Source organism: Furipterus horrens, unplaced genomic scaffold, assembly GCF_987537825.1.
Source record: "Furipterus horrens unplaced genomic scaffold, mFurHor1.1.pri manual_scaffold_10, whole genome shotgun sequence".
Lineage (NCBI taxonomy): Eukaryota > Metazoa > Chordata > Mammalia > Chiroptera > Furipteridae > Furipterus > Furipterus horrens.
This window is the reverse complement of record NW_028327180.1, coordinates 63,695,486-63,722,349: the sequence shown is the minus strand read 5'-3', so window position 1 is coordinate 63,722,349 and position 26,864 is coordinate 63,695,486. Positions and strand designations below refer to the sequence as shown.

At 52.2% G+C, this 26,864-nt stretch overlaps 1 protein-coding gene across 2 annotated transcripts; it reads right to left on the bottom strand.

Annotated features, from left to right (window-relative positions):
* Window positions 1–8,045: 8,045 nt before the first annotated feature.
* On the bottom strand, window positions 8,046–18,469 carry FGFR4 (fibroblast growth factor receptor 4). 2 transcript variants are annotated; one of them, XM_090287945.1, is made up of 18 exons: window positions 18,413–18,469; window positions 15,510–15,652; window positions 14,620–14,883; window positions 14,450–14,530; window positions 14,168–14,334; window positions 13,528–13,651; window positions 12,823–13,013; window positions 12,562–12,700; window positions 12,047–12,240; window positions 11,812–11,957; window positions 11,603–11,724; window positions 10,347–10,457; window positions 10,067–10,257; window positions 9,622–9,744; window positions 9,463–9,533; window positions 9,135–9,272; window positions 8,809–8,914; window positions 8,046–8,719 (listed from the first exon to the last, which is right to left on the bottom strand). In XM_090287945.1, exons 2-18 carry the CDS (start codon window positions 15,616–15,618, stop codon window positions 8,573–8,575), a joined length of 2,424 nt encoding a protein of 807 aa, XP_090144071.1. In that variant the 5' UTR covers window positions 15,619–15,652; window positions 18,413–18,469; the 3' UTR covers window positions 8,046–8,572. The 2 variants fall into 2 exon arrangements, with proteins under 2 accessions (XP_090144071.1, XP_090144072.1); XM_090287946.1 differs by lacking the exon at window positions 9,135–9,272.
* Between the last annotated feature and the right edge of the window lie 8,395 nt (window positions 18,470–26,864).

Sequence of the window (26,864 nt, the reverse complement as noted above, 5' to 3'; positions counted from 1 at the left end):
ATGTGTTTGTGGGTATTTTAAAGAACATAAGACTCAACAGCAGAAATCTGCAAATAATCTAAATCTATTTAACTGTTAAATAAACAGTTCTTTTTCTTTTCACTAAACTCTAGGACTGAGAGTTGTAATTCTGGCGGCAGGCAATCTGGCCCCTAACTAAGTGGCCTGTGGGTTCTGTTTCAGTCGGAGCAGCCCAGAGGTTCTGTTACACAGTGAGTCCTGGCTGGGCGTTCTCTAGCTTTCTAACTTTTGCCAGTCTGGTATGTGCAAAGTGAGAGCATCTCTTCCATTATTTTTGAGTTTCAGGATCTTCTCATATGCTTGTTAATGTCTAGGTTTCCCTGGCAGTCAATCACCTCATCGTACCCTCTCTGTATTGTTTGCAGGTGTCTGTTTTTTTCTTGTGGATTTGCCTACCTGCCTTAGATATTGGTCCCTTGTGCCCCATGTTGTCCTCGACGAAGTATGGGGAGTGCTGTTTATAAGCAGACCCCAGAGGCTAGAGATGCTCAGGGGCCGTGACAATCCTGAGCCCTCTCCAGGATCCCAGCTCCACATTAGGCTGGGCTCTGAGTCAGCGGTGAGGGGGTGACTGTCCCTCTGTGGGTATGGCAGGGTTTATTAAATACACTGCAGTGTGTTTGGGTGGCACTGTTCCAGCTCCTAAAGGATTTGGGGAACCTCTTTGAGATCAGCTCGCCGGCCTGGGATTTGAATTTGGGAAATTCATTCAACGTGCATTCATTCCGTGACCGCCTGTGGAACACCTTCAAGGTACATCTGTGGGCAGGACAGCACCTCCACCTCTCAGAGCTCACCTTCTAGTGAGGTGGCAGCCGCTAAAGGGTGAACAAATAAGGTAATTACAGGAGAAAACAAACAAGGAGCTGAAATATGGAATAACAGAGAGAGGACTTTACCCGAGGTGGTCAGGAGAGGCCACTCTGAGGAGGTGACCTTTGTTCTGACAGGTTCTAGGTATTTTTGCCACAAACACCTTTGCTTTAAACATCTTTGCCACACACATTGTTGCTGCACAACTAATTGACCATAGACAATCTTGCTGTAAAAGATAAAATAACAACAACAAAGAAGAGGCATTAAAAAGAATATAATGAAATATGAAAAATTCATCACAAAATTGAAAACTTGCAAAAAATGAAAATATATTGTCTTTGAAGTTGTTCATTTGTAGTTACATATATATATATGTATATATATTTTGTGTGTGTGTGTGTTTGTTTTTTCATTTTTGCTTGTTTATTTGTCTCCTGGCTCAGGATAGCGCTTTTTCTTTTTTGCTACAATTTCATCCTTCATTAAGTGAGATGTCAGCTTCCAAATAAGAATCAATAATCAGCACTCTCTGAATACTGTTGTGAATTAGTAGCCACCTTTTATATTTGCGTTAGCCAGGTTGGGTGTTTAGGGTGGGAGAGATGACTGTGCTTACCTAAGGATTTACAAACTGATATGTTATCATTTTCTAGTATGCACTCTGACTTGGAGTTTTGCAATCTGGCTTTATTCTCAGTCCTTATCATTCACTATTTTAAGACCACCATCCCTGGTTGGTATGGCTCAGTGGATTGAATGCCATCCTGTTAATGGAAAGGTTGCTGGTTCGATTCCTGTTCAGGGTACACGCCTGGGTTGAAGGTGAGGTCCCCAGTTGGAGGCATGTGAGAGGCAACTGATCAACGTTTCTCTCACACATTAATGCCTCTCTCCCTCTCTTTCTGCCTCCCTTCCATTGCCCTAAATAAATAAATAAATAAAATCTTTAAAAAAAGAAAAAAAGAAAAAAGACATTACGAGGGCTAAGATTTATTTAATATAAAAATAGGCATGATGGCAAGAACTTTGTCCAGGGAGAATGAAACCAAACTGACAACTGGCTTCACTACATTGTCTGCTGAATGTAAACCAAACTGTCAGCCAGTTGTTAAGGCCAATTACTTGTGGGGCGAAAATGCTTGTGGTGAAAATGCCTGTGGCAAAGACGTTCACAGCAAACATGCTTACAGCAAAAATACCAGACACAACTCTGACACCAGGCCGAAGAACCAGGGGACTAGCATTCCGGGCAGGCAGGGACCTGCAAGTGCTAAGGCCCTGAGGTTTGGCTGAGCTTGGGGTGGTGGAAAAACAGAAAGGTCCCTGGGGCTGGAGACTCAGTTGGGGAGGGGTCTACAGGGGCTTTTGGGAGTGGGCAGGGGTCAGCTCAGGCTTCAATTGACTGGTGGACCTGGCTTCCGGTCTGGCCTGGTGTGTGAAACGGGCAGGACGACAGTGTGGCTGTGTGGAGGGGCTCAGCCTTAGGGTCTCCGAAGTGGCTCTGGCCAGTGGTTTGGGGGTTAGGAAGCTTTGGAAGCTGGTGTGTACTAAGAAGGAATATTTCCTTTCTTTCTTTCCTTTCTTTTTTTTAAATTAAATTTTTAAAAAAGTTCTATTTAAAAATATTTTTTTAATCTTTATTGTATTGTTTTTTCCATTGCCATTTAGTCCCCTTATGCCCCCTACTCCTGGATTTGTTTTCTTCTCTGGGATTTTTCCTGGAAAAAATACAATTTTTTATAAATAAGTAACACATGTGCCATGTACAAAAAACAAAAGAAACAAAAGCCCCCGCTCTCACTGACCACAGCCACCTAGTTCACCCAGAAGCAATGATTGTGACCACTTGCCCACTGTCCCCAAGTGATTGCATCCCTACATCCTCAGCACAAATTTGACTTGGGTGGGAGCACACTATGCATGCTGCTCATACCTCAAATTTTCCCTCAGTGGTGTGGGGTGGAGATGATTCCCCACCAGTACTCTCAAGCTCTAGAGTTGTCCTGTCAATATACAGCTCTTTTTTTAAAAATTGATTTTAGAGAAAAACATCAATTTGTTGTTCTGCTCATTAATGTATCCATTGTTGATTCTTGTATGTGCCTTGACCAGGGATAGAACCTTGCTCTAACAAACTGAGCTAGCTGGCCAGAGCTAAATACAGAGATTTTTCTTTTTTAATTTTAAATTTATTTTTTAGAGAGAGGGGAAGGGAGGAAGAAAGAGAGGAAGAGAAACATCTATATGAGAGAGGAATATGGACCGGTTGCCACTTGTACATGCCTTGACTGGGTACTGAACCTGCAACCCAGGCATGTACCCTGACCGGAAATTGAACAGGTTACCTTTCACTTTGAGAGACAACACTCAACCAACTGAGCCCCACCGGTCAGGGTTATATATACAAATATTTAAATTAATATTTAGCCCTGGCTGGTGTGGCTTAGTGGACTGAGTACCGGCCTGTGGACTGAAAAGTTTGCTGCTTCAATTCCCAATCAGGGTGGCATGCCTGGGCTGTGGGCCAGGTCCCCAATTGGGTGCTTCTCTCACACATGGATGTTTCTCTCCCTCTCTTTCTCCCTTTTTTCCCCTTCCCTCTAAAAATAAATAAATAAAATTTAAAAATTTATTAGTATTTAAATTAATTACAATAATTAGTTTCTCGGTTGCACGAGCCACATTTCAAGTGCTCGCTTGCCACATGTGGCTAGTGGCTACTGTCTTTGACAGCACAGATATCAAACATTTCCATCATCAGAGAAAGTTTTACTGGACAGTGCTGCTCCAGAGAATTCCAGGCCACCCGTTATTGAGGTCTTCACAGGTTGCTTGGAAGGGGACAGAAGGTTGGCTGTGCTGGTAAAACCCTCAGCATGTGCAGTGGGTCCCCCAGTGATAATAATAATCTGCTCCCCACGGATCCAAGAGCTACCCCTCTTTGAAAGTTCTATAGTTGTGCTGTCTAACATGGGTCTTGATGTTTCAGCCCTGATTTCCTAGGGGCCTCCGCTGTAAGGAAAGGCAGCCTCGTCATCTCCCTTACCAGGTCATTTGGTCACCTGACAAGAATTAGGGAGGCCCACTCTGCTCTGAATGAGCCTGTGTTCTTAGAGATGGAACCCAAGAGGCCCCTGCTCTGGGAGGGACAGAGAGACATACATGAGTTCTTCCCATCACGCATGGAGATGGAATGCCTACCCTAGGCCTTTGAGGTCAGCCTGGCCTGCCTGGAGGGGTGGTAACTAATCTGAGGCCTGGAAGGCTATCAGGTGCCCACGGTCATGCCCTGAGGGTCAGCTGGTGAGGTCACTTGGGCCAGGTCAGGCTGGGCCCGAAGGATCAGCACACGACCTTGTGCCTGGCACTGGGGGGCTGGAAGGCTCTGGTGCCGTGCAATGGTGGCATCCACCAGGTTAAAGAGGATGTGGGGGAAGGCAGGGTGAGTTCAGCTGTTGGTGATTTCACGCCTCCTCAGCCACTTCTTGGGGACAGGCCCCAGCCGTGGGGCGCAGGTGCCAGGGAAGGTCAGATTTCGACAGCAAGAGAATAAAAGGAGATTTCCTCTGGAGGGGAGCCCTCTCTCCCTGAGAGAGCTGCAGCTGCCTCCCTCTGGGATTAGGCTAAATCTAACAGCAGGTGGAGGGGGCGGGGATCTCCCATCTCAGGGTGGGGAGTGTGGGAAGGGGCAGGCAGTGCAGCCAGTTGGGCACACCTGAGTGTGTCTGTACCTGGGAATGGTGCTCCTTTGTCCCTTCATTCAACACTTTACTGCCCCTCAATTCTGCCAGGTGTGGCCTGGGGTAAGGGTTTGGGGAGCACCGACAGTAACTACTAAACTGGATCAAGGTCTATAAAGCTGTGAGAGGGGGAGCACATAGGAAGACTCAGAAAATGCAGGCCGTTTCCCCTGGGGAGCCCCAAAGAGTGGGGTGTTGGGGTTTGCTTTTTATTAAAAATCTTTATTTCCAGTGGAGTTTTTGTTGAGTTGTTTCAACCTCAAACATATAATGCCTCTGTAGAAATCCTGGTTCCCAGGATGTGGCCCCCAGACCAGCAGCTGCACTCCTGAGGGACCTGTTAGACATGCATATTTCCAGGATCTACCTCAAACTTACCCAGTATGAGCGATTCTGAGATGGGACCTACAGCCCAGGATCTCCAGGTAATTCAGGAATATGCTGAGGTTTCAAGACTCATTCAAAATCCTTCCAAGCCCTGGCTGGTACGGCTCAGTGGATTGAGTGCCAACCTGAGAACCAAAAGGTTGCCAGTTCGGTTCCCAGTCAGGGCACATGCCTGGGTTGTGGGCCAAATCCCCATTTGAGGGCGTGTGAGAGAAAACCAATACCATAAATAAATAACATCTTAAAAAAAAAGAATCCATTCATCCAAGCAGTGCTGGCTTTCTGTTGCTGTCTTTGCAGAAAGGAGACTATGAGAGCGGCTGCATTGAGCACCTATAATATTGTGTCTCAGCCTGAGGTGGGGGTGGCACTCTGGAGGGTGTGCTGGGCAAGGCCACCTGAGAAATGAGGTTTGAGTGAGGAGAGCTTGGCCAGGTGAGGAGGGAAGAGTGCTCTCCAGGAAAGAAAAGTGTGCGTGAGGGCCCTGAGGTGGCAGGGCTCAAAAGCAATGGGCCAGAGCCCAGAAGGCTGGGCCCGGCATGTGTGCTTGGGCATCCTGAATGCCATCCGCTCACCCCTGTGTGTGAACTCCATTAACAGGTGTTCCTGCTTCTGCAAACCAGAGCCTTGGAAAGGCCAGGTCACTTGGGTTCTGCCATCAGACAGGGCACCTGGTCACAGGCACCCTTCCTTTTCCTGAGCCTCAGTTGTCCTCATCTGAGCAGCAGAACAGGAATGCCTTCCTGTGAGGGCCACCACAAGGAGAGGATAAGGTTCTGGCAGCTCATCCCTGGGGCTGTTTCCTCCTATCCCAGTTGTTGATGGAGCACTTAAAGCCCTCCCCAGGTGGGGCAGCATTCCTGTGTTTCAGGCTCCAGGGGTAACTTTGGTCACAGCAACCTCCAGATGCCGTGGACCACCTGACCCTCCTCCCTACAGCCTCCGGTCCCTGGACTCCGGCTGTCTAGCAGTTGTTCCCACCAGAGCCTGACTGATACACTCAGCCAGCAAGTGGCAGAGCCCAGAGGTGGCCAATACTTTTTCTACAGGCTCCTGAGGCCTGTGTCTGTCACAGGCTAGGAAGCCACTCAGAGCCCAAGCTGACCAAGGGGCCTGGGCTCCAGCTGTGTGCCCAGACCAGGCTGGGGGGAGGGGAGGTGGGGCAGCCGGGCTTGCATGGGAATTAGCAGCATCTGTCTCACTCTTACATGCAATATCAGGAATGTGGAAGGGCCTGAGGTAGCGTGTGCCTGCCAGGGAAGCGGTTAGGGAGGGGGCACAGGGTGGGCAGCTGAGCCCCTCCTGGCCCCTGGGACCTACCAGGGAGCAGCTGCCCCTATCACTCTGAGTGACCTGGCTCTGGTCTCCCACATGTACAGGACCCTGGGCCTCTGACAACCCTGTTTCTCCACCATTAAATGGGAAGAAGAATCTTTATCTGTGAGGTTGTGGTGAGGAGAGCGGTGGGTTCATGGTGGGGAAGTGGAAAATAGGGCTCTCATTCCTCACCCCCTTGTCCTTACTCACTACCCTGGACAGTCTCTTCCTTCCTGGATGGGCTTGGAGAGACCTGCCTCATTTGTGATTGGCTGGGTTGACGAAGGCAGTAGTCAAGGAGAGACTTCAGTTTGGGGTTGGGGCTCAGTCAGAAAGTTTAGGGGCTCCAGGGAGCTAGTGGGGGTCCTTGAGTGTAGTAGGTGCAGAAGCTAAGAGTCGCTTTAGGAAGCTGCCTCTGGAGCCACCTGCAGGGAAATGAGTGAAGAGGACCTCGGGCTGGAGGGGAACATTCTGGCTGCTGCAAAGCCCAGGCACTAGTTCTCAGTGAAACACTCAGCATAACCTGCATGAGCTCAGCATGGCATCTGCCCCCAAACATGTGCTTGTCTAAGTCTTTCCTCACCTTCCAGCTAAGCCCAGACATGCAGGCTGGGCAGGAGCTCCTGCTCATGCTGGTGAAGGCAGTGACCGTCAGAGAAGTGACTGCCCTGGCCGTGGGACCCTGGAAGTCAGGCTTCGAAGGGCCTGGCTCCAAGTCTGCTGTTCTTTCTACCCCCTTTAGGAATGGGGCTTCTGAGGGAAACGAGGTGGTTGGGGAAGATACCCTGGCTGATATGGGGGCCCTGGAGGAGGTAGTTTTTGGGGGAAGATGAGTAGTTTAACATGGGGCATGGTAAGTCAGAGTCATGCCTGGGGCATGAGGAGACAATGGAACATGGAAAAAACGTGACCATGAGGTATTGTGCTGAGCTTCCAGGGTGAGCCCAGGCCCATATTCTTAGATCCAATCCCTCTGGTCCTGTATTTTCAGCCCTGAGGGAGGCCATGGAGGTGACCTGTGTGGTCTACACAAATAGTGTGTCCTGGTTGGGCAGTCCTGTGCCAGGGGGACAGGGCAGGAGAGCCAGGCACTAGGTCAGGCAACCCCACCCCATGGTTCAGGGGCTGGAGAGCAGCAGTAATCCCTGGGATGGAGCCTACGACTGGTTCCAAGCTCAGAACCCTGGGGAGTGGGGGGCAGGAAGCTGATTCTTTTTACTTACCCTCCCCCAAAGGGTGTCTGAGAAGAGGGCCATAAGGGCTCCCTTGGGGAGGGCCAGGCAGGCAGGGACAGCTGCAGCCCAGCCAGGAGGGCAGCCACCAGCTGCTGCTAGGGAGAGTGGCCAAGGTAGGTGGGGCAGCACGGCCCCCCACAAGCTCCCAGTCCTGACAGCAGAGCGTGGGAGCAGGCAGCAGCTTCGAAGCATTTCAGGCTTTCATGCTGTTAACTGTCAGCTTGGTTAATGCCGAGCAGGTGGGGGAGGGGTGCTGCCCACCCCCATGGCGACAGCCCCAGGTCACACATGTGCATAAGTACAGTCCTACCCCGTGAACTCCTCTGCTCACCAGTGCTCATTCACACTGTCACATGCACAAGACGGCGCCAGGAAGAGGCAGACTGGGACAGGTGCTCATGGGCTCCCTGGCCACCCTGAGGGGGCTGGAGGTGGGCCAGTATGTCACCCAGGCAGAACTTCCAGTTTGGGGGTTCTCCACCCTCTTCCCCCTCCATCCTATGCAAGGAAGACACCAGGCACACAGAAGTTTATTTCAAAAAAATAATTTATAAAGGGCCATTTGCTTATGTGTTTTGGGCAGGCTTCTGGCCTCAGTAGAACAGGGGCCAATGCTCCTCCCACCAACATGCTGGGACAAGCAGCTGAGGGCAGTGGGGGAGGCCTGGGGAAGGGTTCAGAGGCCCGAGGGCTCTCTTGGTGCAGGAAAGCAGAGGGCTTGGGAACAGCCCTGCAGCTAGGGCCAGCTGAACTCCTGGAACCAGGGCCATGTGCCAAGGCCCAAGAAGCCAAGCAGAGCCCTGCATTCAGCAGATTAGAATGTTGGGGGTCCTTGAGACTGAGGTTGAACTCTGGGTTGGGAACCCAAGGCCAGAGCTGGAAGCCTCAACTAGAGACGCCAGGACCAAGGACAGACCTCTCCAAAGCAGAACCAGGGATATGGGACAGTACCCTGAAGTCAGGCTGGGACTGGCGAGGTCAAGCATGCTGGGCTGCAGCAGAGCCAGGTGGCCCAAGGCTACTGGCCATCCTGCCTTCATGACCTCCTGCCCCTGCTCAAGTCTGCGCCCTCAGAAAGGGGAAGGAACTGGGCCCCAGGGGCAGGGGGTCGTGGCTGAAGACAGAGTCACTGGAAGAGCAGGTGCTGCTGGCGTCCCCACCGGTGGGGGCGTAGGGTCCAAAGGTCAGGCGGAGGTCCAGGTACTGTGGAGAACATTGCTGGTCAGCCCTGATGGCTCAGAGGAAGCCCAGGAGGCAGTGGGCAGAGGGAGTTCCCAGGGCAGGAGCAGTACCTCCTCAGAGATGGCCAGCAGGACCTTGTCCAGCGCCTCCACCAACTGCTTGAAAGTGGGCCTCTGGGAGGGCGCCGCGTGCCAGCACTCCCGCATCAGCCCGTACCTGAGGGTGGCGGGGCAGAGTTGAGGGACCCACAGGCCCTGGGGGTGGAGGGAGGGGTCTAATAAGGGGGAGTGGGGCACAGAAGCTAGACCAGGACCTCCCGGTGGGCCTGGGTAGAGGTGGCTGTGGTCACAAACCACTCCCCCAAGCCAGACCCTGAGGCCAAATCAGATCAGATGAGGACTGGAAAGTGGGGGGAGGGAGTGGGGCGAGGCCTCACAGTTCTGGTGGGCAGTTCGGGGGCCGATCCATCCGATGCCCCTCCCGCAGCAGTGAGAACAGTTCCTCCACAGGGATGCCGGGGTACGGGGAACCCCCGAGAGTGAAAATCTCCCACAGCAGGATCCCAAATGACCACCTGGAGGCAGGACCAGGGCTGAGCAGGGCACAGCTTTGCTCCCTACTCCTGAGTCTAGGATGAGAGACTCGTGGGCATGACCGATCAAGGGGAGTTGGGATTGGGGCTGTTTTTTGGAGTCTGGTCCCACACAGGTCCCAGGGCTATGTGACCTTTCTGTGGGGTAGGACCCACACCTTCCAGAACTCACACGTCACTTTGGTGTGTGTAGACTCGGTCAAACAGGGCCTCTGGTGCCATCCACTTGACAGGCAGGCGGCCCTGGGAGGGCAAGGAGGGGCATGTGTGCCAGTCCTGCAGGTCCTGCCCATTCCCCCCGGCCCCGCTCCACCCTGCCCTCCTCCCTCACGTTGCTGGTTTTCTTATAGTAGTCAATGTGGTGGACACCACGGGCCAGGCCAAAGTCAGCGATTTTCATCACATTGTCCTCCGTCACCAGCACGTTGCGGGCAGCCAGATCCCGGTGGATGCACTGGGGACAGGGCAGGGGACTTAGGCTTATTAGGACACACAGCACCTCACAGTAACCCTGGTGGGTGGGAAGGATCACCCGTTTGATAGAGGAGGAAGTCAGGGTCCAGAGAGGGGAGACCTGAACAGTCGACTTCAGGGCCCTCGCATTCTCTCATGTGGCCTCTTCCTCTGCCCTACAGCTGGCTTAGGGAGCATATGAGGATGGAACGGGATATGCATTGCTGGCTACGTGCAGCAGGGCTTAGGGTAATGCAAAATAGGAGAGAGGAGAAGCTGAGAACACTGAATGCCAGGGCATAAAGTTGTGGAGATGCCCACACCTTTCGAGACTCCAGGTACTGCATGCCTCGGGCCACCTGATATGCACAGGAGACCAGGGCAGGGAAGGACAGTGGCCCCTCACTGCTCCGAGGCCCATCGGGGCTGAGGTCAGGGCCTGGGGGGCGCCGGGCCCGCAGGAACTCCCGCAGGTTTCCCTTGGCGGCACACTCCACAATCACGTACAGCGGCCCTGCAGAGGTGGAAGAGACAGGGGTGAGGGGCTGCCAAGGCTGTGCTCCCTGTGCCCACCGCCCCTACCCTGGGCCCGCCCCGCCCCACCTTCTTGGGTGCAGACGCCCAGCAGGTTGATAATATTTTTGTGTCGACCAATCAACTTCATCATCTCCATCTCAGAGACCAGGTCTGCCAAGTCTTTGTCCGAAGCGTTGTCTGCAAGGGCAACAGCCGGGGTGACTATGCGAGGCAGGCTGTGGGGTGGCGGAAGAGTTAGGAGGGTCTGGGTCTGAGTCTCCACTAGGCTGTGCGGCCTGGAAAATGTCACCTAACCTCTCTGAACCTCAGGATCCTCTTCTATGAATTGGGACAACAGACCATGCCCCAGCTCTCATGGCAGTTGCAAGGATGCAACAAGATCAAGTATCTAAAAGAGGTAAGCCTGCCAGTAAGGGGCCAGGAAATGGGTGAGGGGAGAGCTCTGAGTAGGAAGGAAGCTTGTCTGCAGGGCTTGGCATCAGTTCCTGTGTCCAGTGAGAGCTCCTGGGGCAGAAAGCAGGCTGGTGCCCTGAGGTCTGTCTGACCAGGGCCTGGCATCCATCTGGCCTGAGAATTCAGGGAGCTGCCAGTGGGGCACAGCTAGGGGAGGCCTGGAAGAAGGCTGTGGAGCAGAGGCTTGGCCCCAAGGCTGACCTGTGGCCCTGGGCCAATGACATGCCCTCCCCACCAGACCTCACAATGCACATTTCTCAATCCCTGCCTCCGGGAAAGTGCCAGGTGGCCCCAGCTGTGCAGAGAGAAGGGCTTGGGTGGGAGCGGGGAGCAGAACAGTAGTTCTTGTAGAGGGGTCTGGGGACAGCAGTGAGAGATCCCCATGGTAGACCCAAGGTGTGTCCTGAGCACCTTACAGCTCCTGTTTGGAGGCTGGGACTGAATTCAAGCAGAAAGGCTATTCCAGAGTCATAGACACAGCAGGACAGACCCAGGGGAGGGGAGGCTGAGGGTGTGATTGGAGGGGAATGAGGTGAAGGCCTACAAGGCTGATAAGGTTACTTGAGGCCAAGGCTTACACAGGTCCAGGGCTGACAGGGGGTAACAAACTCCAGTCACCCCAAATCTTTATAGTCACCATCATCCCAATGGGTAAGATTTTATGCACCTGGCGCTTTCCATGAACCTTGGGCTTGGAGGTAGGGAGATGTGAGGAAACAGAGGCTCAAAGTGACTTGCTAGGGTCAGCAGCCCAGGGTGGGATCACGCAGCCTCTCCTGGCTCCTAGCGTTCACCTGACAACACCAGGAGCATCTTCTCTTAGGCCCAAGGTCACAGTCCTCCCCACAGCCCCTGGCTGCTACACTCACCCTTGAGCATCTTGACAGCCACAGTGCTGGCTTGGTCAGGCTGGGCCGGGTCCATGCCTAAGGCCTCCGCGCATACCACCTGCCCAAAGCAGCCCTCGCCCAGGGGCTTCCCCAGCACCAGCCTAGAAATCAAGAAAGCTCAGGCCTCAGTCATCTGCACATCCTTCCTGCCTGGGGCCTGCACCTACACCCTCACTCTGCCTACATACCTGTCCCGGGGGAACTCCCACAGTGGGTCCAGAGGGAGGTCTAGACTCACAAGGCCAGCAAGCAACGGGGGGCCGCTGGAGGAGAGACGGACACCCCGCACCAGGGATGAGCTTGACTTGGCTGAGGAGCCTGACTCCAGGGAGAACTGCAAATGGGAGACTTAGTTGGCCTGCTGGCACTGAGCTGGGTAGGAACAGCAGGCCAAGAGCCTCACTATGGGACATGGCACGGTACCTGTCGGGCCAGGGGGAAACGAGACAACTTCTGCACTGTGGCGGGCTGCCGGGAATGCCGGCTGTGAAGCACCTGCCCACGATAGAGGCCGGCCAACAGCAGGAGCACCACTAAAGCCAGGGAGCCAGCGACGTATAGGATTATGTCTGTGTATCTGGCATCGGGCGCTGTTGCTGTCCATGCGAGGTCCTCCTCTGTTGTAGGCAGAAACACACAGACCCATAACTGGCCCCACACCCTCTAACTCAGCCCCCGACAGCTCCCAACACACACAGGGTGCCCATACCAAGAAAGCTGCCATTACACCCAGTCCCACATAGCCCTGGGTCGCACTGACAGTCACATGCCGACATGAAGAGGGACTATTATATGCAGAATCCAACACACAAAACCACATGCTGTGTCCCAAGCTTAGATCCCATAGGCCAAGGAATAATGTCCACCCAGCAGGTCGCAGCCCACTGCTGGGTCATAGTGGGAGCCTGCAGCCTCTCCTGTCCTCATCAGGTGCTCACCTGGCAGTACAGTGAGCCAGGCTGACTGGTACGAAAGGCCGATGGAGTTGCCTGCCAGACAGGTGTACTCGCCCGCATCCTCAGCTGACACATTACGAAGGTATAGGACCTCCACCTCTGAGCTATTGATGTCTGTTGTCTGGGGATGGGAGACACATTCAGGGGTCACAGCAGGGCCTGGTGCCAGGAAGGGAGCTGACAACTGCCCTTTCCCAACATGGAAGAAGGGCAGGGAGGGCTCAGGAACTGCAGGGGCTGGACCTTCAAGACTTGCACATAGGGGAAGCCGTCAGCACCAAAGCTGCTGCCGTTGATGACGATGTGCTTCAGCCACTGGATGTGGGGCTGGGCATCACTGTACACCTTGCACAGCAGCTCCACGTCGCTGCCTGCCACAGCTGTGGTGTTGGCCGGGAGGCCCGCCTGCAGGATGGGCCGGTGCGGGGACCGCTCTGGGGGATGGGCCAGGCCGTCAACCCTGACCAGAGACACCCTGGTCACCCACCTCCAACCTTCCTCCAGCTCAGGGGAGGGACCTTCCTGATATGCAGCTCAGATCTTGCCTGTCTCCTGCTTACTCTGCTTAAACCTTCCATGGCTCCCCATTGCCTTTGGGATAAAGGACAATTTCTCAGCCTAAACTTCAAAACCCTCCATGGCCTGGCTCCCCACTTACTTGCCACACCTTAGGCATGCACATCCCCACAAATGCACTCTATTCTTTACCCACAGGCCTTTACTCAGCCTGTGCTCTCTGCCCCAATGTCTTTCCCACTCTTCCTCTGAGCTGATCCCTGCTTCTCCAGGCCCACATTACCCTCTGTACTTCCCTCAGACCCACAGGACACTCTGAGCAGCTTGATGACTCATCTAAGACTGCACCCCTGTTGCTTGCCAGGCTGGGCCCTACCTGAGGGCAAGGTCTGGGCTCCCACCCCACACTGCCTTGCCTGCCCGTTTGCTCACCCAGCACGTCCAGCAGATAGCTGTAGCGGATGCTGCCCACCGAGTTCTCAACAAGGCAGGTGTATGTGCCACGATCTGAGGGCACCACGCTTTCCATCACCAGGCTCCAGTGCTGATGGCGCAGCTGAGGGCAGGGGAAGTGCTCACAAGGGGCCCCCAATCCATGCCCACCAGGGGAGTGGGGTGGGGGTGGGGAAGAGGCCAAGGCTATGGACTTCGGGACGAAGGAGAAGACTCTAAGAAGAGTCTGAGCCCTGAGTCTTAGCTTGGCTTTTTCCTACCTGTGCCCCTTTGAGCCAGTCTTTGCCCTCTGAGTCTCAGCTTCTTCATTACAGCCTGGAGCTAACTCTGCAGGGTCTCCCCATGAGAATGAGCTGCTCAAACTTACTGAGGCCGCTCAGTTATCCTTCCCCCTTCACAAATGGAGTCTCTTAAGCCGAGAGGCTAAGTCACTGTTAGAGAGTGGCAGAGTGGGAACTTGAACCAGAGCTGTCCAAGTCCACAGTCTAGTGCTCCTTCTGGGGCCACACAGTGGCCTTCTTCATTAGAGAAGAAACTGGGGGGGTTGGTTTACAGGTATGATGGAGCCAATGGAAAGTGAAAATGGAGGAGCGGATGGCCTTGGGACCCCGAGACTCACCCGAACGCCTCCAATGCGATGCTCCCCGTGGAAGTCCTGTCCATCTTTGAGCCAGCGGATGGTGGGCATGGGGTTCCCTGCAGCTGGACAGCGGAACTTGACGGTGTTCCCAGCAGGCACTGCATGCAGCTTCTTCTCCATACGCTGGGGGTGTGTCCAGTAGGGTGCTGGAGGGAAAGGGAGGACTTAGTGCCCCCAGAATGACTAGCTGCTTCCACACAGGTCTTTTCTCAGGGACCAGCTGGGAGGTTGGGAAATGAGTCCTTAAGGACTTATACTGACCATGCTGTGGGTAAATGTGCCTATTTGAAGGGCCATTGAGGGACTTGGGGTCCTCATCACTGTTGCTGGAGGTCAAGGAGTCTATGTCAGGGACAGAAGAGAATATCTGAGGTCCAGGACAGGGAGAGTCTCTCCTTAGGCACCCCTTAGCCCCTGGAAGACCCACTTACCATCCACAACCAAGGTGACATTGTGCAGGATGAGCATGGAGCCTCTAGCTAGGCAGAGGTAGCGTCCAGCATCCTCAGGTAGGAAGCTGGCGATCTCTAGGCGGCCCCTCCAGCCTCGTACCCGGCCAGCAGGTGCCAGGCGACTGCCCTCCTTGTACCAGTGGCCACCACGCTCAGCCTGTCCACAGCATAACTGCACAGGCTGCCCAAGGGCCACAGTCAGCTCTTGCTCTTGCTGCTCTGGGCTGGGGGCCAAGCAGGGCTCTGTGGGCCAAGGGCAGAGGTCAGAGAGCTCTGCAGCCCCAGCCAAGGCAGCCCCCGCCTACGGACAACATGCTGTACATGCAGGGCACAAGCACCTCAGACACATGCTGAACACCTGCTGCCCCCCAGCACACGCAACCACATGCCACAGACACTACTTGCAGGGCAATGGCCACGCGTCTGATGCATATCACACACATGGTGGGCAGCACACCTGCTAGGCTAGACATGACATGTTCAAGACGCACACACACACACACACACACACACACACACACAAAGGCACACGCTACAGAGCACATACCACACCACTCCAGGCCACGGTACCCTACAGTGCATAGCACATACCACACTTGATGCCTAGGCCTCCCACGCCACACACACAGCCAAGGGGCTCACCACCAGGTCTGCAGCCCAGCCCAGGGCCCCACAAGGCCAGTCCTCCCTTGTGGACACAGAGATAGGTGAATGTTTTCTGGGAGCCAGACACTGAGTCTTAATGGTTGGGCTCTGTCCTGCTGCTGCCTCCCCGGGGCCTGGGCCAGGACCCTTCCAGCTCTGCTCAGCCCCCTCTCGGTGCCCACTCTTCCCACCCTTGCCACCCTCTCCCACCTTAAAGGTCATACCCAGCTCCATTTCCTCAGAGGCTTCAAAGGATAAAACTGGAGCCCAGGATACCCTTAGGAGGACCCCCAACAGGGCCAACAGCAGCTGCATCTTCTTCCTGCTGCTCATGGGGCCCAGGCTGGGCTTCCCGCCTATGGCCTTCCTGAAACAGGGAGGGAAAAGAGCTCCTGCTTCACATGCACCTTGGCTGGCGCTAGTCCCCTGTTTTGCAGACTAGGAAACTAAGACAGGAAATGTCCGGCCACTTGTCCAAGCCCCCTGCCAGGCAGCAGCCAGCAGACTAGAAGCAGGTCTGCTGCTGCAGAGCCCAAGGCTGCCCCACATTAGGTTGTGCAGGGGGTGGGGCGGGGCTTCCTGCTCTCCACAGATCCTGCTGAGACTTTGGCACAGGTTCACAGAAAGGACAGTTTTGGGATTCTTTCCTTGGAGGCAAGCAGAGAATGGAGACATATCTTCTGCTTGTTCTTAGCACACATAATTTGTTTTGTTTTGTTTTTTTTTTGCTGAATAAATGAATTTATTTCTAAAGAGCAGGAAAAAAATCTGAAATACAATACGAGGCCAAACTTCAGCATCTGGATGTTATCTGATCTGATCCCCACTCCTCAGTAGCATTGCCAACATTTCCATGACCAGTTTTGGATACCGCCAGTGGCAAGGCGCTTACTACTAACAAAGCCAGCAGTTCTTCCTCATTCTGAACCAGGATTGCATCCTGGGGATACCTCTGCTTTTGTGTCCCCACAACTCCATCTGAGGCAATGCTGGCTCTTGTAAAAAATGTAGACTCTGGCCTGACCAGTGTGGCTCAGTTGGTTGGGTGTCTTCCTACAAAGCAAAAGGTCGCCGTTCAATTCTGGGTCAGGGCACATGCCTGGGTTGCAGGTTCAGTTCTTGGTCGAGGCATGTATGAGAGGCAACAGATCAATGTTTCTCTCCCTGTCTTTCCTCCTCCCTTTCCATGCCTCTAATAAATAAAATCTTTAAAAAAGAAAAGAAAAGTAGACTCTGGTCTGACAGAGCCAAGTTCAAATCCTGGCTCTTAACAACTTGCATGTCCCTGGCACTGTCTGGTCTACTGGCCTGACAGGACTGCTTTGAGGATAAAAGAGAATGTATGCAGGGGCTGGGCACACAGAATGTTGGAATGGTGCCCCCAGCCCCCCAGCCCCATCTCCTAGTAACTGTCACCCTGGGTCTGCTCTTGGCCAGTCACCTCCAGTTCCTGCCAGGTGTGATGTACACACCCACCCCATCTGGTTAGCCTCCTCCAAATGCCACCAGGGATGTCTCCTTTCCCTGAAAGCAACACTCAAACCTGAGCATCAGCAGGGGCAGGGGAAGAGGGTGACCAGTATAGTCCCAGGGACCTACTGGCTGTTACCTGGAGCTGGGTAAGAGTAGGGTGGCACCAATGTCTCTGGATCTACCTTACCCAGGAAGGCCACCATACCCTCTCTCCTCAGCCACTGTCCATCCAGCTCTGGCTCTGAGGGAGGGACACTTAACATGTCCTGGGTAAAGCTGTTATCTCCCTCTTCCCTGGGTTGCCCCTGCATCGCCTGTATCATCCTGTCTCCTCACCCCTGTCCCACTTCCAGTCCATTCTGCCTCCTCAGTCCCTCTCCAGTCCAGTCCACCTCCCCTGCCTGGACCCAGGGAAGGCCAAAGTCGTCTCTAGCTTGGGCCTTTGCAAACATCGCCCAGTGCTCTCCACCTCCATTCTACAGCAGGGCTTTAAAAATTACAAGTCTGGCCATGACTGGTGTGGCTCAGTTGTTGGGCATCCACCCACAAGGTGAAAAAGGGTCTATGGTTCAATTCCTGGTGGGGGCACATGTCTGCATTCAGTCCAGTAGGGGTGCATTGTGGGAGGCAGCTAATCGGTGTTTCTCTCACATTCGTGTTTCTCTCCCTCTCTTTCTCCCTCCCTTACCTTTTCTCTGGGAATAAATAAATAAATAAATCTTTTTAAAAAACTTACAAGACTGCCATGTCACCCCTCCCCACCAGCTTACAAACCCTTGTTGGCTGCTTGTGTCCAGAGGGATCCACCCCACACTGCTTGTACAGCATCTTAGACCTCACTGCCTACTGGGGCCAGGCTTTCGTTGCAGTCTGCCCCTTCAGCCCCTTCAGCACTGAAACCACTGGCTTTCAAAACTGGGCGTATCTTCCCTCTTGCCGATACTTCTGTGCTCCCATTTCTCTTCTCCACCTGGCTCAGATGGCATTCTCCGCGCCCACCCCCAGTTTCCCTGGCCCTTCCCCTGTAAAATTTCCCCACCCTCCCTTCTGCAGGAAGCGCAGCTCTCTGGGTCCACAGCTACAGTTGGGAGAGGGGTGGGAAGGCCTGTGGATGTTATTTTCACCTCCAGGATACCTGACCTCAGCACCTCAGAGACCTTAGTAGGATCACAAGAGGACAAGGGGCCAAAGAGCCTGAGTCTGGGACCAGGCAGTCCTGGGTTCACTTCCAACCTCCCGCACTCAAGCGCTGGCACTGGGCAAGTGACTGCAGCTTTCCGAGTCAGCTTTCTCATCACTCGGGGAGTGTAGACGCTCCAGCAGGTGAGGAACCGGCGCGCTCTTCCTCCACCCCAACCCCGCCAACCTGGGGGAGGTGGGAGTCGGCGGGTCCCTAGAGGGAGCTGCAGAGACAGTTTGCCCGCCCCCGCCCCGGTGGGCAATGAGTAACCAGCTCCGCGGTCTGGGTGCTCTTTGGACGCAGCGGGACAAAAGGCCCTGTGTGCGCTGCGGGTTACTGATTTACCGTCCCCTCCACCCCGCTGCCTAGCTGACGCCGGGGTCCCCAGTACTGGGAAGGGGCAGCTTCTGGAGCCCCATAGCCGCTCGCCCTCTGGCGGCTGGGAGCCTGGGTCTGCACTGGGTCCCGGCTCACCTGGAGCCTCCGCGGGCCAGCTCCCGGCACAGGATCCCTGGTTCACCTGGGTCCTCCGCAGCCCTGCTCGTAGCTCTTGCCAGCCCCGACCCCCGAGCCTAGCAGTGACGGCGGACTCAGCCAGGGCGCTCCTCCGCCTGGGGCTGGAGAGCTAGGAATGCACCCGCGAGAGCCGCGTGGCCCCAGGCGGCCCAGTGCCCCGCCCACCTCGGCCCCGCCCCTCCTGGACCAGCTCTATCCTGACAGCGGCTTGACTGCGGACCGCATGGAATCCCACCCACCTGGAGACCAGTCCCTGAACCCAATAGCGCAGAGCGACCACAGGATCAGTCCCACCCCAGGCCCCGCCCCAGCCTGCAGCACACCCCCTCAGACTCCGCCTTTTTTGTCCCACCCAGGGAGGCTGCGAAGTACTAGTCCACGCTCTACTTCTTCCTGGTCAGCCCTGGGGGACAAGACCCAGCAGTCCTGACCCGCCCGCCTCTGCAGACCTTGGCCCAGCCTGGCTCCTTCTGCGCGATCGCCAGATAGCTGCTAGCACACCGCCTTTGCTCCTATCCCCATCCAGTCTCTGCACAACCTTCAGAAGGATATTTAAAATACAAATCTGACTGTACCAACCACAGCGATCCCTTTAAAACTTTCCAGTAGTTTCCTTTAAAGTCCCTGGCCAGGTATTTCAGTTGGTAAAAGCGTCATACCGATAAGCAAGGTTTCAGGTCAGGGCACATACAAGAATCAATCAATGAATGCATAAGTAGGAGGAACAAATCGGTTTCTCTCTCTCAATCACTTTCTTTCTCCCTTCTCTCTCTAAAATAAGAAATAAATTTTAAAAAATTAAAAAAATAAAAATAAAAAAGATCCTTGGCATGACCTGTCCCCAGTCTCGTCTCCACTTCTTCCTTATTCCCATCCAACTTCTGGACCTGTGCATCTGCGTTTCCCGCTTCCAGGAAAGATCTTTTCCCCCTAGGTCTGGTTAGTTCCTCTCTTTCTTAGGTCTCAGGTCACTTACTTACAGAAGCCCTCTGGACTTGCCAGATTCCTCTTCAGATCTCTTCTCCTGTGACAAGGAGAAAGAAACTCATTGTGGGGGTGGGGTGGTGGCAGGTTGGGGGCGGGAGGTTGTTGTAGTAGTGAAGGGACTCAGAGCGCAGATTGTGGGACTCAGTCCCTGCACCATCACACATGGCTTTGGAAAGTTACTCCATCTGTATCTTCATTTTCTCCAGTGAAGCAGGTATAACAATAGTGCATCATTCTCAAGAACTGATTGCAAAAAGTAGACATGCTAGCATGTGTCAGCCTTTAGAACACTGCATGACATAGAGCACTTGCTTTGTAATGCTAGCTATGATTATTTAGGACCTGTTATTCCTTTATTTTTTCATAACATTTTTTTAATCTTTCAGTTACCATTGATGTACAATATTAGTTTCAGGTGTACAACATATCAATTAGACATTTATATAATTTATGAAATGATCACTTCAATAAGCTTGGTACCCATCTGACACCATACATAGTTATTACAATATTATTGACTATGTTCTCTGTGCTGTACTTTACATCCCCATGACTATTCTGTAATTAGTAATTTGTTGGTCTTAATCCCCTCATCTTTTTCGCCCATACCCCCAAACGCCTGCCTATGTGGCAACATCAAAATGTTCTCTCTATCTAGGAGTTTGTTTCTGTTTTGTTTATTTGTTTTTTAGACTTCACATATAAGTAAAATTATATGGTATGATTTCTCTGTATGTCTTATTTTGCTTAGCATAATGCTTTCTGGTCCATTCATGTTGTCACAAATGGCAAGATTTCATTTCTTATGGCTGAGGAACATTCCATTGTACATATGTATCACATCTTCTTTATTAATTAATCTATTGAAGGACACTTAGGCTGCTTCCATTTCTTGGCTATTGTAAATAATGTTGCAATGAACATAAGGCTGCATATGTAGGACCTGTTATCTCTTCATCTCATGTTCTAGAATTGTATCTAAACAATTAATTTTGGAAATAGAAGGCAGGAACTGCCTGCAGACTTCACTATTATATCTCAAGAGCCTGGCACATGGTAGATGCTTCCCAAATGGTTCTGCTCCACCTGGCTCAGGTCCGCCTCACCTGTGTAACAGTGGGAAATTGTAACAGCGAGGAATTCTAACCCACCCGCCATTCTTTTGACATCATTTCTGTTAAGTGCTGACTCTGACCACTGTGTAGCTTGTAGACGAACAGGATGTTTGTATAAGAATCTTAAGAACTTGTTTAAAAAAATATAGACTCTGACCTTCAATCATCCCAGCTCCGGAAGATTTGCTGACCTTCATCCATGGGGCCAGGATGACCTGAAGCCAGGATGACTAAACTGGGATGACGCACATCGGACCATCACTTATCTTATCGGAATGGACTGTGCTTGTCTGCACGTAGAGAACTTCGCAACCCCCTTCCTTAATCTCTTTGTCTATTCCCCTCTCCCTCCTTATAAAAACCTCTGTCTCCACTGAGACGGGATGGCGGGCTTTGAGACCTGAGTCCCCATCTTCCCAGGAGATAATGGGCTTTGTGACATGAGTCCCCCATCTTCCAGGTGGCCAGCATCTGAATAAACCACTTTCCTTTACATCAGCACCTGGCCCTCTTAGCAGCAGGCAGCCGGACCTGACCATCTTGACAGTGGCCAAATAGGAGGTCAACTGACCTTTGAACTCTGCCCAACCCTCACCTGAGGTCCAAGACCTCCACTCCTTTGAAGGGTTCCGGAGGAGAAAGGGAACCCCTCAGTTAGGGTCTTAGCGCCCCTCCCAGTTAGCCCAGGCTGGTGAAAACATTGGCCTTGGGGAAGCAGCTTCCTTTCCCGTTGTTATGCCAAGAAGCCTAGCCTCTCACCCTTAGTCCCGGGTGGGGTGGTGTTGTAGGGGGAAAGGAGACTACCTTTGCATAACCAAAAGGCCCATTAAAGTGATTTGTTTCTTTTATCTTTCTTTTCCTTCTCAACAAAAGAATGGTCTCCCAAAGATAAATCAGAAAAGAATTGGCTCTTTTCAGGACAGCTTGTCCAGATTCCCCTCCTCCAGGATTCCTCCTTGCTGGGGCACCCAGGAAGGTTGACGCTCCTGGCACTGGGTGTGCCCAGCAAAAAGGAGCCTGCTGTCCACAGGGGGACTTGCCAGACCCCCACCTCTGGTCCTCTGTGAGTTCCTTTAGTGAATGTGGCTGTTGAGCGTGGGGTGAGCCACCAGCAGGAACGGACCCCATACAGCTTTTATTCAGCTTCTAGGCACTTCCCAGTTTGCCTGAACTGAAGGCAAAGGCTGGCTCCTGAGAGGGGCCCAAGTGCCTTAGAATGGCACACAGCCCTGCTCCCCGACTGCACCCAGACATCCCTGTCCAGTCCCCTCTTGCACTTTCCACCTCTCATGCTGATCATCTGCAGAGTGACACTTTCACAAGGTCATTCGTTTATTCATTCACTCCTTTATTTGCTAGGTACTCATTATGTGGTTGTGCACTCTCCTATATCCTGGGGATAAAGCAGTGGTCAGACCCAGCCTCTACCCTGCAGGAGCTGTTGACACTGGAATGAGGAGAGATAGATAAGTAAATAGCAGGGAGGAGACCTGCGGTGGGTTCGAATCCAAGCCTACATTCCCCTCACAGTCTTCCTCTCTTGCTAACAATTTGTCACCAGTTACATTTGCAGATTCTCTCAAAGACTTAATTGTTTTTTATCCTCACTTGAGGACATGCTTATAGATTTTTTAGAGAGTGGGTAATGGAGGGGCATAGAGAGAGAGAGAGAAACATCAGTGTGAGAGAGAACCATAAATCGGTTGTCTTTTGCATGAGCCCCGGCCTGGAATTGAACTGTGACTCTTTGGTTTACAGGACGACGCTCCAACCAACTGAGCCACACCAACCAGGGCTCAGAGACTTTTAAACACACTCACACTCATACGCACCCCTAGTAGGGAGGGGCTCAGGAGCCTGCCATCCTAAGATCCCATTTCTCCATCCAGAAAATGAGCATGCCCACACACAACACCACCACCCCCTAAAAAAAACAATAAAAACAGAATACTGGGGAAAAAGAAAAAAAAGAAAAACAGAAAAAGGGTGCACTCCTTTTCCTCAGAGGTGCTGGAGGAAATGAATGAGTTAAGAGATGGGAATAAGTTTCACCAGAACAGGAAGCAGAGAAGTCCTCACTTTGGCTGAGCTCTCATTATGTGCCAGGCACTTGTTAGTCTGGGCCTTACACATGCAGTATGTCCTTTCATCTTTCTCCTAAGCCCAGTAGGAGTAGAGATCCTTAGCTCTGTTTTGCAGGTGAGGAAATTTAAGCTCAGGCAGATGGAATGACTTGTCTGAAGTCACAAAGCAGGTGAGCAACATAACTGAAACTTAAACCCTAATCATTTGGGACAAAGAGGAAGAGCTCAAGGTGACTCCACAGAGCTGGGACTGTCAATGCTAACACATCAACAGCCCACTTTCGCCCCCATCTTTAACCGTGGCCAGGAAGGCAGAGATGCATTCACCTGCAGATGAGAGGGGGGGTGGTAGCTGCACCTGGGTTTTGCTTTCCCTGCCCATTCAGCCAGGACTGATGGGGCACCTAAGAAGTACCAGGCCCTTGGAAGGGGTCTGCAGACTCTGGGCTCCTGTAGTGCACGGCTGGGTCAGGAGGGACTCCTGAGCAGAGTTGGGGGGCGAGGGCGGGGGAGGGGGTGTGGCCTGGCGTCAACCATGTTGCTCTTGGGTAGCAGCCGGTGCAGGGAACACTGGGGCCTCTTGTGCAAAGAGGGCTGCCCTGAGCTCCTGCCCAGGCCTGGCCCCTTCCTCTGACCTAGTCCTGTGTTTTCTGTCTTCTTTCCTGTATTTTTTTAAAAACAATTTTTATTTTGAGAAAGATTTAAAATATAGGAGAAGTACACAGTTGCCGCTCAGAACTGACCATTGTTATTCCTTACCAATTTTTCCAACCCTTTTCTACCCTGGCTTCCTCCACAGGTTTTGGGGAGGTCTGGCTTGGCTCATGGAAATAGAGGGGACATTGACAGCAGCTGAGTGTGCAGGGTTGGGTGTTAGAGCCCAACAGATGTGGATTTGAATCCTGAAAACTTTGTGACCTTGAACAAGTCACTTAATGTTAACCCTCAGTTTTGTTTTCTGTCAAATGTGATTAATAGCTCTTCTGTGAGGACTCTGTGATAATGATATAAAGCCTAAGGCACACAGCCCATGTTCAGTAGAGTGGCCAATGTATTTTTTGAAGATTTTATTTATTTATTAATTTTAGAGAGAGGGAAAGGGGAAGAGAAAGTGAGGGAGAAAAACATGAATGTGTGACAGAAACATCGATCGGTTGCCTCTCACGCCCCCAACTGAGGACCTGGCCCAGAACCCAGGCATGGTCACTGACTGGGAATCGAACTGGCAAACTTTCAAATGATACTTAACCCAATGAGCAAACCAGTCAGGGGGCCAATATTAATATTAACAACTATTGGCCTACGTGGGACTCACCACAAGGTATGGGAAACACACCTGTGACCAAGAGGGAGGGACTGTCAGGATCTCCCCTCCTCCAGCATTCCTGTCTCCTCATTCCCCACCCAGTGGGCACATCTATGTCCAATTTCTACCCAGGAGATAACAAAGCCCTGAACCACAGGCTGCCATGGGCGTTGTCCTGGAGTCAGGAAGTCTGGCGCTGATGTGGGCAGCCTGGGAAAGCTTGTGGGGATGTTACAGAGTGGGGGGTCTCCAAAAATCCCCAGAGCCTGTGGTCTGGAGGATGGGGAAAAGGGAACAGCTTTTAAGATGCCTTTGCCTGACTATGGCTAGTAGCTAGTGTCTCAGTTATGCAAATAGCTTTGGTTTTTCCAAGGCCCCAAGAAGATGGGAGGTGTTTTGACCATGGAACGGTGCAGAAAGAGCATACAGAGCCTGCGCAAGGTTCTGTGAATGGTCAAAACAGGTTACCACGCCCACTGCATCACAGGACGCAGTCAGGGATTTAAAAATAAGGTGGCAACCATTTTAGAGAGGAGGAGAGGAAATCCACGTGGTTTGCAAAGAGGGCAGAGAAAGTTCTCCACGCAGCTTGGAAAGAAAAGAGAGAACTCCATGCTGCTTTGAAAGGGAGAATACCATGTGGCTTTGAAAGGGCAATGCACATGTTTTCCTGGACTGTTATATGGAGGCTGATGACATCATACCCCAGATCCTGAAGGAGACAGCTGACAGATAAGGAATGGGGGACTTCTGGGCACGTTTTTGGCTTCTAGCCTTTTCGGGAGCAAGGGAAGTGCTGGGTCCCATGGGAAAACAGGGCTCTGAGCTGAAGTGCTCACTGCCCTCCCCAAGTTTGAATACTGTAAATAAAGACCTGTTTTCCTCAACACTAGTTGTTGGGTTTTACCCCAAGTCACCACGTGAAAGAACCTCTTTCGCTCTGTAACAGGGAGGCCACTGGACAAAGCGAGATGGAAGGAAATGAGGTAGGAAGGATCCAAGGCTCTCTCTGGGCCAGTCCTGGTGCTTCCCAGAGTCTCAGCAGCACCCCGGTCTGCTTGCCCCCTCGTCCCAGACATTGTGGACTGTGTCTTGTTAGATGGAACAAGAGTGTCTAGGGGCTCTTGTTTTCTGGAGTCAGCTCTCTCCAGATTTGGGCCCACAAGCCTGACACCCACTGGGTCTTGGCTTGCACATCCCTCACTTAGCCTCAAGTCTGGAGGTGGGTGTAGATGGGTCTGAAGTCGGGGCTGTGGTCTCTTCAATTTTCTAGATTCTTCTCTCATGGTCGCAAGATAGTAGCTTTGGCTTCTACCATCACACCTGTGCTCAGTCAGGAGGAAGGAAGAAACCATAAAGGGTCGTTAAACCCAGCAACTTCTGATTGTATCTCTGGCCAGACTGTGACACATGGCCACCCCTAGCTGCAAAGGAGGCCGGGAAGTATATTCATTCTGCTGGACACATTGTTTCCCCTAACAAAACCAGGGCTTGTTAAAAAGAAGTGGTATCCCTGGCCAGGTAGCTCAGCTGGTTAGAGCTTCATCCAAATACACCAAGGTTGTGGGTTTGATCTCCAGTCAGGGCACGTACAAGAATCAACCAATGGCCCTGCCTGCTGTGGCTCAGTGGATTGAGCGCCGGCCTGCGAACCAAAGGGTGGCTGGTTCGATTCCCAGTCAGGGCACATGCCTGGGTTGCCCTGTTGGGGTCTCCATTTGGGGTCACATGAGAGGCAACTACACATTGATATTTCTCTCCCTTTCTTTCTCCCTCCCTCCCCCTTTCTCTAAAAGATAAATAATTAAAATTTAAAATAAATAAATAAAAGAATCAACCAATGAATGCATGAATAAACAGAACAACAAACTGATGTTTCTCTCTAAAATCAATCAATTAAAAAAAAAAAAAAAAGGCTTCTGCTGCTCTCTCCTGTCCCCTCTACTTTCTCCCTAGAGACACCTGCTCTGTATTTCCTCTGCACTGAGCTCCAGGCAGGCCTTCCTGAACATGCCCCATTGTTCTCATCTTGGTGCCTTTGCATCTGCTGCCCTTGTTGCTGGGAGAGTCCTTCCTTGGTTCTGGCTGCTCCCCGCCCCTTCTTCCAGCCATCCCACCAGACGCCTGCCATTCAGTTTTCGGAAACCCTCTCAGGTATTTCTTATTCTCTGAAACCCTTGCTGACCACTTTGAACTAGACAGCTAAACCTTTTTCTCTCTCTCTGTGTGGAAGCAGCTCCTAATTTTTCTTTGAGATCCTGGCCTTCTCCTATTTCTTGTCCATGGGGGGTGTTGATGTAAGAAATGTCCAAACCTTCAGAGAATATTTATGAGTTTATTTGAGCCAAACTGACAGTTTACAGGGGAGCAAGATCTCAAATGCTCTGGAGGACAGTTTTGCAGCTTTTTTTTTTTTTGTGCATGTGAAATTAAGGAGGGAAGTAAGGAAGGATCCATGAGGGTGGGAAAAAGCAAGGTGCTTGCTCTCTTTTTAAAGGTTTTATTTTACTTTTTAGAGAGATGAGAAAGGAGGGAGAAAGAGAGGGAGAGAAACATCGATGTGTGAGAGATATATCAATCAGTTGCCTTCCACACACCCACAACTGAGGACCTGACACACAGCCCAGGCATATGCCCTGATTGGGAATCGAACCAGTGATTTTTGGTTCACAGGACTGGCATTCAACCCACTGAGCCACACTAGTCAGCACATTATGGGCTCTCTTAAGGGTCATTAAGCTTTCTTGGGATATTACTTCTGGCATTTCAAAGGTATGTTAATCTAGATTCACTAAAGAAGTCATAAGCTTGGGGTGTGACTGCCCACCATGACCTGCCTGCCCAGTTAGGAATTTGTGATTTATTACAGTGCTCCTCTTTCGTCCACAGGGTTTTGGGTGGAAATGTTGGTTGTGGTG